Below are 13,358 nucleotides of genomic sequence, written 5' to 3'. Positions count from 1 at the left end.
CATCCTGGAAGTCGCACAACACCCAAACTCTTCGTGATCTCTTTGACGCCTTTCTGCCAAGCCATGTGCTGTCCACCTCGTGGTTTGCGCCATGCTGAAGGAGGCACGGAGAACAACACTCGTCTTGGTAGACGGTGTTTCGATATGCGTAGCACATGACCGAGATGCTATAACCACAACATCGGAGACAATTTATCGTTAGTTCGCCACACACAAATTGGACCTGCACGATAAATACCTCATTTTCGACTCTATAGTTATACATAGTCGCTGAATGGCGCTTTAGGTATCACTGATTTGTTTCAACAACACTCCCATCAAATGCACGTAGAGACCGTGTAAGTCGCCGGGCACTATATTTAAAAAAGCCTTACACCTTATGCAAAGACGGAGAGCGATTGGAAAGAACACCTAAAACGCTTTTGCAGTGCATATAAACCAAATTAAGGTTCTATTTATGATTAAAATCCTACGGAGCCTTTCATGAACTCCTAATAGGTCACAGAAATGAGGAATCGAAATGTTGTGGTAATAGTGATATTCGTCAAAAATTGTCGTCTTATGTGGCCTGCGATCCGTTATACTTGCGTGAACCATATGGAATTCTGTCACATGTTCAACGTGGATTTCGTGAGCACAGATCTTAACTAACAAGCCTGAGTTTAATCATCGACATCGAGATACGAACGTCAGAGAATATACTGCCTACCTCAACTTATCAAAGGCATTTGGTCGCGCCCAACATGGCTTACTTTCGCAATGCAAAAAATCATGGATGTGTTAAAGTCCTGATCCGTTGACTTTGCGCAATTAGCGTCAACGCGTCACGGGGAATCGGTTGCCAGGAGACCCAGCTGCTTCCGTCATTAATCTCGTCGACCTTCGACAATTTCCTTTCAATCCTGAGTATTTTGTTTTACCCACACCATATGCTACAAACTTCGGGCCAACATAGAGGTGTTGGGTGTACCGGGTGTTCCCAGTTCGAATACCTACGCATTAAAACGCCCGTCGGGAATAACAAGCATCTGCACAAGTATCTCTTGCACCCGCATCACAGACAAACCTCAGGCTACTCAATGTCGTTTTCTGACCAACAACATCGCATTAGGCAGCCCCCATGCCCGCCTGCCTAGCAGCAAATATCATACAAGCGACTGACCGCAGCTTGAGCTGTCAAAAATACTAACGTAAACGGAACCTTGACAAACCACCTAAAAACTCGCCAAGCGCATTGTCAGAACGAATTCAAGAGTAACGAATATCCAAATATATCTCCTCTATAGAAAAAAACTAATAGTCACTATCGTCATTCTCATCACCAATACTGTCAATCCCAACCTCCTCATAGTCCTTCTCCAACGCGGCCATATCTTCACGTGCCTCCGAAAATTCACCTTCTTCCATTCCCTCATCAACATACCAATGAACGAACGCGCGTTTCGCGTACATAAGATCAAATTTATGATCTAAACGAGCTCAAGCCTCCGCAACCACCGTCGTGTTGCTCAACATGCACAATGCTTGTTGCACTTTCGCTAGGTCACCACCTGGAACAACGGTCGGTGGCTGATAATTCAAACCAACCTTAAAGCCCGTAGGACACCAGTCCACGGATTGCACTGTCTTCTGCGTCTTGATCTTCGTGATCGCCGCGTTCACGTCTTTCGGAACCACATCGCCGCGATACAAAAGACAACAGGCGTGGAATTGTCCAAACTTGGGAAACCAATTACCCGTCAAGTGGATCGCACGGCCAGACTTCCCCACTGTGGTCGAATTGATCAAACGGCAATTCATGTAGCGGGCACGAAGCTGGTAATTTACGACGGGATCCGGAAAACAACGCGGAAAACAAATTTTGCTTGGGAAACCGCGTTTTGTATATTCTCCGATTATGGTATGTGATCAAAAGATTTCCCATATAGATTTATTATTTTGGGGATCCCTGAAAGCCCACACGAGGCCGCTCAGGTCAATGTTTGATTTCCGTGGTTATAAAGGTAATGATTGAATTATAAGTTAGCGTTTAGTCGGCTTAACATAGATGCGATTCGGAGTATCCAATCAGCTGACGCACTCGCTCTTTTAATGCCGTATAAGGTTCCATCACCGGATATCTCCTAACGATCAACACTTTCTGGTCTTTTCGTATCAATGAACGGCGGCACAATCTCGGGAATTTTGCTGATGAGCATTTTCTGATTCGTCAGTAAAGCACCAACAGCTCAACACATATTTGTACATTTACGTTATTTTAGTCGGAGTTTGGAGCTGTGATCACCCGTGTGGGAGCCCAAGCTAGTAAGAGCGATAGAGAGAAAATAGAATGGATGATCTTGTCATGCGACTGAGTGCAATTTTAACAACAATCCTTATCACTCGTCAGAAAACTGCACAGTTTGTGTCTATTATTCTACGGGACCCTGGGAACTTAGGTCATCCCAAAGTCGTTTCATCGTCACAATGAATATCAGCAGGGTACTGCCAAATAGATGTAGCATTTGGAATGTGTTCATTTGGTGTTTGCCCGCGCACGCTTCAACAAAGACTGCATATAGAGCCCAAGAACTGGAACAGAACTATAAATGTCACAGAAGATTGTCAACGAATGATAGGACAATCTGGGCTATCAATCTGAGCTATCGCACAGACATTTTCTCTGCCACGGAATCAGATAATAATGCCTGCTCTGATACAATGCAGCAACAGTTCTAGGGTTGGAGTGAGAAGGCATTCACTTCCGAATTCAAGGTACTCCGTCGAGACACGTGCAGAGCCTACTAAATCTTTCAAACCAAAAGGCAATTTTTGCCCATGCTCAGAAGACGGAATAATATGTGCAACAAAACTGGAGGAGCCGTTTGTCGTTAGGTATGCACGATGTATATTCTAATCAGCAAAGGGCGCCTGCAAAGCTGATTTCTTCCCACATGTGAGACGTAACCTCTACTGTGAGAGCCAAACTCCGGTACAATCAAACTGTTTTGAAAATGGAGGGTCTACTTCTGGGAGAGTTTTTCAACACTAATGCAGTGTAAGATTAAGTTTCCGAAATTCACGCTCTGCCTCAAATCGCATCAGATTGAATGAACTGACTTCAGACTACCTGCCCAAACGCAACGTCATCGGAACACTTATTTCATACACGAAGTTCGGTCTCATTTATTTTGTCAGCTCATAAATCAGGACATCGGAATGAAGTGGTTCCAGCTTGTCCAGTGAGGATAGGGAGAATAAGAGGATGAGAGTCACGTGGTTGGGGCGATGGTCTAACATAAACAATGACGAAAAATGTATCCTTTTTTCCACAATAGCAGGAGATGGGAGCTACGAAATTAAAGCGATAGGTTTGATGCAGGATTGTCATTGGCATCATGACAATCGTCTCTCTCAGTGTTAGTAAAGATTTGTCTTCTCGTCCCGCGGTCTCTACTCGGAGCGATGAAATTTACAAACCTGACTGTGTTTACTGGTAAATTCTTGCATGTTTCATTCTCAAGTCATTGACTGAACACCCCTAGTTTGTCTCCATCCGATACAAGACTGGGATGAGCGGTAATCCCGGATCGGCCACCATGATGAGCTTCCTAAAAATTTAGTCGGCTGACCTGCGAGAACCACGAAATCTGTTCTTCTTGCTGACCGAAGAAACCGTGACCATTTCCACAGAGGCCATTTTTCGCAGCGTCAGAGCTGCCACCTGTTGTAGCACATGCTGACAGTACCACGTCGAGACGCATTGATCTTTATCGACCCAGCCAGCCGAAAAGCGCAGTGAAGACTGCTTACTTGAATTTAGTCCAGTAAGATCCAAGAGTTTCGCGTAATATCAAGTGGTATTTTTGAACGGCAGCTCTAACTTTGGTTCGTCATGCCAATTTCGGGGAGGACTATTACCAGTTTCTTAGAAATCCCGACAATCACTGTTATCTATAATACCATTGAGATTCTGATGTGTCCGTTTTCATCCAATCTCAAAGTATTCACATGAGCTAATCATATGTAGCAGTATTGTTCATTCATTCGGCTCAGCTCACTGCGTGGAATTCATCCAGTCGTGTGAAAACAGAATGAATATGCAATCCACTAGTCATTTGAATGTGTGATAAGGATATAGCTGAGTATATTGTGGGACAGCGAATTATTACCTACTGATCAAGTGTCTCTCGGAACTACATGGAACCAATAAATATCTTTTCTTCGCCATCAATTGTACCCGTACAGAATCTTGGAATTATTTGTCTGTCAGCTTGCAAAAGCGTAAATTGCGATACGTCTGCTATGTATATTCGCATTGTTAACACCCTGTGACAAGACGTCCAATATGGTCGTGTGTTTTAGCTAGTTTCGGTAGACATAAGGAACTCATGAAGTATTTTCAGCGATTTTACTGATAGCAGGTTGACGATATACTGAAATATTATCTAGCCAATGCGATAGGACGGACTGAAGACATACATAGCTTGTCGAAACGTGGTGATCCAAACTCAAGCCTGCGTGATTGCCCCGGGCGCTGCTTAACACTACGTTATCTCAAATGGGTTCACATGCGAACTACCGATATTTTATATATATATATATATATATATATATGTATATAACGGTATTCGACAACCCCGTTCATCCGTACAGATAGGATTTTGTCCAAAAAAACTGAGGATATCGCGTATCACTCAATCGTTTGTGGCTCCCCCACAAGATGAATCTCTCGTTTATGGTCATATTAGGAATATGGAGCCCAATAGTCTATCCAGACGGTGTATGAATGCGATTGAATTTTCACCACAAACCACGTCCTTCAAGAAGCCATTCTAGCAGTTATTCGCGCTTTGGGTGAAGTTCACCATGATGAGAGTTCACAGAGAGTTGTGCTGGTAAGGTTGAGTAGTTCTTTACCATCGGTACCCGATAACCTCGAAATCTATTGCAATTCTCTGCCAGATTATGCGGTGCCGATGATATACGAGCAATCGCGCTCGTGTGTCAGACCTACCTTCCTGAATATGTGCCTGTCCCAGTCTGTAATCATTCTTCAACAGGATGTAATTTACAAAGGCATCCACATGTTTCATTTGGCACGATATTCGAGAAATCATAGTATTTTTTCATAAAGGAAACTACTCACAAGTTCCAAGAGTTTTTAGCAACCTTGTGAATAGTTTCCTTTATGAAAACTAAAATCCCACTTTACCACAGTCGCACAGGGTGTGTGACTAAATGAGAAAACCGTAACCAAATCAGATGTTTGACCTAGTAAGCTGGGACGCTTTTTCCTTGTAGGCGTAGATATTAGACTGCCGCTCTGTCATCAGTTGATGGGAATCAATCTCCTGGTAAAACCAGGGGGGATGCAGATGTGACAAGCGGATTCCGCACTGTCTCCACAAATTCGATGGTTTATAGAGCACTATATTAAGAGACTAAGGTTTATGTTAGACGGGTATCCTGATGCACATCTGCTAAATTTAGTCACATCAACGTTCAAGCGAACTAGTATGCGACTGCTGATGCTATTAATACCCGACTAGCATTTTCCTAATTACGACACCAGTTCACATCGGATTTTTTCACTTTGAGCATCCAGCTCTTAACAAAGAGTCTATTTTAAGGATAACCAGTGTTCGGACTTTACAATATAAACTGCGTCGTTTATTAGCTGCTGTCGTTTGACTCTGGAACTGGTTTTGATAGGTTGTCTCCCTTAGTCTTGAATAGACATCCTGGTGACCTCGAGTTTGTGGTCATGCACTGATAGAGCTACTTATGGGGGATAAAGTTTGTTCTTCAAATATGACACCCGTCCCAGTGGCCTATGGAGCCACTCATGAGATGCGATGTACGTGCTAGCTAACAAAGGCCAAAGTGCATACCAGAAAAATCACTTCGTCATTTTCCTCAAAGATGACTTTCAAACGAAGAAAGCTGCATGCTTCAACAGAATAGTTTACTTTAAATCCTAGGTTCCTCGGATATCCCTTGTCTAACGCTGTATGATTGTTCAGGCTGGTAATATGTGAGCCAAATGCGCCTTAACATGACCAACCGAGGTCAATGTCAACCGGTGTCCATTAATGTTGGTCTATGAATAACACATGGGGAGGACCTCGCCAACTTACCTTGGTATTTCTGAATTCTCCTACTGTTAAGTAGATTTTTGTTAGCAAGTATCTTGGTAAATTGCACGTTTTTCAAAAAAGCAAAATGATTAGAGGTCGTTCTCTTTTTACACAGCACATTGATGGCTTGCGATGGGGTAATATTTGGGCTGTCAAATCGAATATAAAGATCATTCAGGTAACGGTCAATCAACCGACCAATTGGTACGATAGGTACATTGGTTGCAGCTGTTACAGTTTCGATCACCAAAAACGGGGGGAGTGTGGGTCATACAGCCAAGTATCGGTAGTGTGTGAATCTTAATCCGACCTGATTTGAAGTGCTGCCGGCTTGTTTCATGAAGGCCTTAGTCACTACATATTTATCATTCATAGCAGCATGTCGGTCGAAAACACTTGTGCCTGATGTGCTCTGGATCCATCTGGATTTGGAGACTATTCTATGCGCGGATTCATTAAAAAATTGATGTTATCCGTTAGACATTTAGGCACTAGTGTTCTAACGATAATGTTACTACATCGGACGATGCTGAATTGCTCCTGATATACTGTGGGGCAGGGATGGGAGTACCGATTTTCTTTGTACCATGTTTCATTACATGTTGTTGGATTATATTGTAGGGAAATAGATTGAAGTAGTAGAGTGTAGCAGTAAAATCGCTAAACAGTGGCCAGTGCTAGAACTATTTATTTACGGTTGATCCTTCTTGAAGTGGATACTGTATGGTAGTGCAAACTACCCTTTGTTTGTAAAATGCATCTTCCAGCTACACAGCACTAGCTTGTTCCATTAAAAGACTGAGAACCGATTATTTGAAGAGCCACAACACGAATTAGCCGGATCGGGCAAAAGCGTTCACTACAGACAAACGGCTGTTTAATTCTACCCATAGATTGCTTGTTCCCCTGCATGTATAAGTATTATTCAACCTCACCTTAATTCACCGTCCATCAGGTGCCATTTATCAAGTGAGTGTTGGAATTGGCTTGAGACCTGCGACTCACTGGAACATCGGATTGTGTGTGTTTTCTCAGTTATTCCGAAGTTCCAGACGTGTTGGGTTGTAGTAAGGAAACGAAGCATAAAGAACTACGGTGAATAGTGACAGGATGAACTAGGTACAGGCAATTGTAGTCTATTGACTACAATTGCTTCAGCTTTGGTCAGAACCGTACAGATTAGTAAATCTACAGGGTAAATGTGGTGGGACGACCGCATACAACTTCGATTTAGTGGCTTGGTACCACCACAATGTGCCACAATGTGATGGTTTGAACCTCGGTAACGGTCGATACCTATTACTATTGACAATATCCATTTTGACCCTGTACTCTTCCCAAGTCGAATCCGTAGTGAGCTCGCTGAGAGGGATTGGTTTGATCGTATGATAAGCTCGTAAAATGACCGTAAATTAGCCTAACTGGCAGATCAGGTCGCCTAATTGTCGAGATTGTCAAGCCACAGAAAATGAAGCAAGACAAATGTCGCGAAGAACTCTGCTCTTTTCTCATTAAGACAGACAATTTTGACGTTTGCAAATCTGGCTTTTTGTAGGGAGGGCTACTACACCTGGATGAATTATCCATACAAGCCACATGAGAACAAAGTTGCCGGAACATACTGTACGTCAGTCTTTATGGTGATTCATCACATGGATGTGCTACTGAAGCATTGATAAAAAGGCACATGAGCACTGGGAAAGTCAATCATTTTATGTGACTAGCAGCCATATTGGGTAAAAGAGTCTTTTGTTTGGGGCACTCGTCTACCCTGCAAATGGACGGCTTACATTTCCTCGCACTCACACTGTAAGATTATCGCACAAATGTTCTATTCAGATTGTGCCCTAAATAAGTGATATTCATTTGACGTTGGATACCAGAAGATAAATTGCAGTCAAGACGTCGATGAAACCTAATTAAGGATAATGATTATCTATTACATCATGTAAGCTCCGTTCTAGTAAGCATCAGGGGGTCCCCGAAGGGGACACGAGGGTGGAGATATTGCCAGAATACCCAAGCCTAGACAGGGGCAGGCGAGATGAAGAGGTTGCAAGGTAGCTAGGCGCCAAAAGAGTCTTGCAGCCGAAGCATTATTATTACTATTATTATTATTATTATTATTATTATCATTTAGTAAGCGTCAGGATGACTTCAGTTCACCCCTGTTGTAAACTCGCCACTCGTGTTGCCATTGTCGAAGCTCTTGCACCTCCGGTTGTCGCCGGATCTATAATAAAAACAAAGAAGTTGGTTACACATTGTCATAATTATTACTGTCATCACTGATAGCAACACCGGATGAACACACCGATGCCTCATAAACGAAGAAAGAAAGAAATGGAGAGGGATGTGAACCTAGGGTTAGCCTAATACAGACACCTGAGGTGCCTACACCTCCAGGACTCAGTCAGACAACCTGGATGTAAATAACAATAATAACGCCACCCACTCCGTTTAGCCGCCACATTGTTCATTGTCTACAGCCAGGCAAGGAGAGGATGATGTGGACCCTCTCCTCTGAGGCAAATAGCATTAACAGCACTCACTCAAAAGTCTCGTAATCTCTTCCATTTCCTCTCCCTGTCAAATCCCGCCCATTTCTAGGTTTTGGCCACTCCAAACTGGGCACGGAAAGCAGCGCTGTTATCGACGGGTGGTAGCTTGGCATGCATAACACATGGCCCATCTAACGCTTACATCAAGTGCAAGTTCCGTTTCAATAGGCGGCAGGATTGTTTCAGTTCACTCCTATGATAAAATCTTTCATGTTGCCATTGTGAAATTCTTGCACTTCCGGTTGTCTCCCATTCTACAATAAAAAGCAGAGAATTTGGTTACACATTGTCATCAATAGAGATGTGGTGGTTAGAACGAACAAGTGAAGTGCTTAGCCATTGGAGTGTATAAACTACAGGACTTAATGTGAAATGATTCTTTTGATATATATGCAGTTTCGCAGCCATCTCCTCTTCAGTCTATTAGAGACTCAGGAGCAGTGGAGCTCTAGGTGCTAGCTTGGCGTGCATAACAAATGGCCCATCTAACGCTTATATTGCCGGATACATTCCTTGAGAGAAGCACCCTCTGCCTCACCGAAACCTGATCTCTTGGACACCTCATTGATAATTTGCCGGTCCAAGCCTATTCCAGCCATTTTTCTGAGACATCTGTGGTCAAAGACCTGGAGATGCCACAGATCCTCAGCCTGAAGTGACCAAGCCTCGCAGTCATACAACATACAACCCACACTGTGGTCTGATACACGTACCCTTTGTGATCCAGGGAGATACCTTTTTGAAACCACAAGTGGTAGAAATTAGTAAACCCAGTTGTGGACTTTGAGATTCTCACGTTCATTCACTGTTAGACTACCCCTAGAGCTAATGCTACTTTCAAGATACGTACAATGTTCCACAAATTCGATTGCCAATCCTTGAATTCCCAGAGGCATGTTCAAAGACCGTAAGTTCTGCAATATCACATGGCACTTTGTGAGCTCGAAACACATACCGAAGGACTGGATGACCTTTTCAGCTATCGTGGTATTGCTTGCGTTTTCTGCTCCCTTTTTAAGATGGGATCAATGTCATCTGCATATTCCAGGTCGACAAGGTTCTCGCTCGGACAGCTCTGAAGACCGGGGTTTTGGAGACCTTACAATGTTCGCCTCGCTAGCTAATCGATAATAAAGTGAACAAAAGCGGGAAGAGTGGATATTCTTGTTGGACACCACTGGTTGTGGAAAAGCCTATAGAAAGCTCTACCCCCCACACACTCGCCCACAAGTATCTCAATACGAACAGCGCACGAGATTCACAGAATTCTGGGTCATGCCCTGTTGCGAAAATGTGTTATAAGACTTAAATGATCGATAGAATCAAACATACTCCTGAAGTCAGGGAACCGTAAGATTTTAGGGCGCCTATATCCTTGCCTTTACCCTAACACTTGACGTAGTGTCATAAAAGCAGGTAGTGATTAGAACGAACTGTTGGAGCTCTAAATTGCTGAATGCAGAAATAACATCACTCACTGAGAATCCTCGCCAATATGCTTGCAGTTTTGTTGCCGCTTACTCTTCAGTCCACTGGAGGTTCAGGGGCAGTGGAGGTCTCTGTCGAACGGCCCATTCTTTGGCGACCCAGGGAATATCAGACAACTGCTTAACTGGAATCTCGTTAGATTTCGTCCGTCTTCTTTGGTATAGATATAGGGTGAGGAAGTCATGTCCGTTGAATCGAAATTGCTTTCTCTCCAAATGAAAGTGGAGGGCAAAAGAAAACGAATCAGGCTGTCTAAGGAGAGTGAAGAGGAATAGTGCACTTTGTGCCGAACTAAATTGCCATGCATGAGGTGTATGCTACTGCCTATAGGAGGATACTCTAACTCAACTTCCCTGCGAATGTTGCGAGTACCGTTCGTGAGATGTTTTCCTGGAGAGAATCACGCGGAATCAAACGTGGCAGAGTCAAACTTGTCTGAGATTGTTACAGAGATCGATGATGTATTACGGATCCGTGAAGCGATTACACACACACAACGGTCTAAGGCTGGAACAGTCAGAGTTGACCTGTCGCTGAGCTCAGCAATTGACTTGCAAACGCTTCGTCCCCATTCGAGGATACATCATCACTGCGCTGTTGGGTCCCTTCGAAAAGTGACGAAACGTATGCAGGTCAATTGCGAAGGTCGGCGAACAGATCAACATCAATCTGATCAATTACCAAATTGCGGAAAAAAATTGCTCTGCCTGATCCCAAGCGAATAAACAGATTGACAGCGACAGCCCTAAACTGAAGCTGCGATGACCCATAAATTCAAATAATTAAGTGAACGGACCTTGAGTTTTCAATATTGAAAGGCAATGGCTAACATCAGGTTCAAGCAGGTCAACCAAAGAAGGTAGTTCAGAAGGAAGAATAATTCATATGACGACTGAATATTCCATAAGAGAATTCTTCGCCTGAGGAGCCAGTGAACAGATGATCACTCGAAGGATGGGCACGATTGAAGGATGAATGTCTCTGCATTCCGTCCAAGGGCACGCAGTCTCCTACGTGTTCAACTAGTGGCCAGGAGATTTGGAGTTCGAATCTCCCTGGAGTTTCGTATTATGCGCAATGCTGATGATTCCCAATGAAGATGAAACAGCTAGAGTGCTTCTCGAATTTTCAGCATTGACTAGTTTCTCAACCAAAAATGTGAAGAAAATGAGAGGGATGCACAGTCAAATACTTAGANCGCCCACAAGTATCTCAATACGAACAGCGCACGAGATTCACAGAATTCTGGGTCATGCCCTGTTGCGAAAATGTGTTATAAGACTTAAATGATCGATAGAATCAAACATACTCCTGAAGTCAGGGAACCGTAAGATTTTAGGGCGCCTATATCCTTGCCTTTACCCTAACACTTGACGTAGTGTCATAAAAGCAGGTAGTGATTAGAACGAACTGTTGGAGCTCTAAATTGCTGAATGCAAAAATAACAGCACTCACTGAGAATCCTCGCCAATATGCTTGCAGTTTTGTTGCCGCTTACTCTTCAGTCCACTGGAGGTTCAGGGGCAGTGGAGGTCTCTGTCGAACGGCCCATTCTTTGGCGACCCAGGGAATATCAGACAACTGCTTAACTGGAATCTCGTTAGATTTCGTCCGTCTTCTTTGGTATAGATATAGGGTGAGGAAGTCATGTCCGTTGAATCGAAATTGCTTTCTCTCCAAATGAAAGTGGAGGGCAAAAGAAAACGAATCAGGCTGTCTAAGGAGAGTGAAGAGGAATAGTGCACTTTGTGCCGAACTAAATTGCCATGCATGAGGTGTATGCTACTGCCTATAGGAGGATACTCTAACTCAACTTCCCTGCGAATGTTGCGAGTACCGTTCGTGAGATGTTTTCCTGGAGAGAATCACGCGGAATCAAACGTGGCAGAGTCAAACTTGTCTGAGATTGTTACAGAGATCGATGATGTATTACGGATCCGTGAAGCGATTACACACTGGGAACAGTCTAAGGCTGGAGCGGTCAGAGTTATCAGTTGAAACTACGATAATTTAAATTCCATCCACAACCAACCACAGACAAGGCTCATGCGGCCGACTAGTTTCACGATCACCTTTTCCTTCGTAGTTATCCACTAATTTACCGGCTTACCTTTGAACGAGAACAGAAGTACCCGAAACAGACAGTTATGATGAAAACTCAAGTCTTACTTTAACTCACGTTGTTCAGTTTTTTGGCGAAGTGAATCGACTCAACTATGACCTTGGAAAATGGCGAAAAAGCTTGCAGCTGGTAATGTTTTTGAATATTGGTAAATCGGTAACTGAACAGGTGGCTGTTGACCTGTTCGCTGAGCTCAGCAATTGACTTGCAAACGCTTCGTCCCCATTCGAGGATACATCATCACTGCGCTGTTGGGTCCCTTCGAATAGTGACGAAACGTATGCAGGTCAATTGCGAAGGTCGGCGAACAGATCAACATCAATCTGATCAATTACCAAATTGCGGAAAAAAATTGCTCTGCCTGATCCCAAGCGAATAAACAGATTGACAGCGACAGCCCTAAACTGAAGCTGCGATGACCCATAAATTCAAATAATTAAGTGAACGGACCTTGAGTTTTCAATATTGAAAGGCAATGGCTAACATCAGGTTCAAGCAGGTCAACCAAAGAAGGTAGTTCAGAAGGAAGAATAATTCATATGACGACTGAATATTCCATAAGAGAATTCTTCGCCTGAGGAGCCAGTGAACAGATGATCACTCGAAGGATGGGCACGATTGAAGGATGAATGTCTCTGCATTCCGTCCAAGGGCACGCAGTCTCCTACGTGTTCAACTAGTGGCCAGGAGATTTGGAGTTCGAATCTCCCTCCCGTTTCGTATTATGCGCAATGCTGATGATTCCCAATGAAGATGAAACAGCTAGAGTGCTTCTCGAATTTTCAGCATTGACTAGTTTCTCAACCAAAAATGTGAAGAAAATGAGAGGGATGCACAGTCAAATACTTAGATTCTGAACCCTCATGTTTTCAATAAAAGTAAATGCAAATGAACTTGGAAAAGGTCAGATGGTCATCACTCTTACGCGATATGGCTACGGACTCCAAAAAAATCGGGGTGAAATTCGTAAACGGACTGCAAGCAACCTACTAAAGAAGTTTACTCTGGTCTAGAATATTATACAACACCTCTGCCCGTACAAAGAAGATAGTCCAATTTTGACAGTAC

The 13,358-nt window shown here is 43.5% G+C and overlaps 3 protein-coding genes across 3 annotated transcripts in view; 1 reads left to right on the top strand and 2 right to left on the bottom strand.

Moving 5' to 3' along the window:
* The window catches only part of T265_15642 (hypothetical protein), a gene marked incomplete at both ends in the record, with an annotated part of 18,885 nt that overhangs the window by 2,355 nt on the left and 3,172 nt on the right, over positions 1-13,358 (top strand). Inside the window, 2 exons of the mRNA XM_009178838.1 lie at positions 1,543-1,900; positions 8,260-8,371. Of these exons, the coding sequence (XP_009177102.1) occupies positions 1,543-1,900; positions 8,260-8,371 (470 nt within the window). The remainder of the gene's footprint in view (positions 1-1,542; positions 1,901-8,259; positions 8,372-13,358) is intronic.
* T265_11976 (hypothetical protein) lies at positions 1,480-1,800 on the bottom strand (the record flags this gene model as incomplete). Its single annotated transcript, XM_009178839.1, has 1 exon — positions 1,480-1,800. One exon carries the CDS (start codon positions 1,798-1,800, stop codon positions 1,480-1,482), a length of 321 nt encoding a protein of 106 aa, XP_009177103.1.
* The window catches only part of T265_15641 (hypothetical protein), a gene marked incomplete at both ends in the record, with an annotated part of 18,207 nt that continues 16,516 nt past the window's right edge, over positions 11,668-13,358 (bottom strand). Inside the window, one exon of the mRNA XM_009178837.1 lies at positions 11,668-11,885. Within this exon, the coding sequence (XP_009177101.1) occupies positions 11,669-11,885 (217 nt within the window). The remainder of the gene's footprint in view (positions 11,886-13,358) is intronic.

Source organism: Opisthorchis viverrini, assembly GCF_000715545.1.
Source record: "Opisthorchis viverrini unplaced genomic scaffold opera_v5_680, whole genome shotgun sequence".
NCBI lineage: Eukaryota > Metazoa > Platyhelminthes > Trematoda > Opisthorchiida > Opisthorchiidae > Opisthorchis > Opisthorchis viverrini.
Note: the sequence above shows the minus strand (reverse complement) of the source record. Positions and strands in the feature narration are given on the sequence as shown.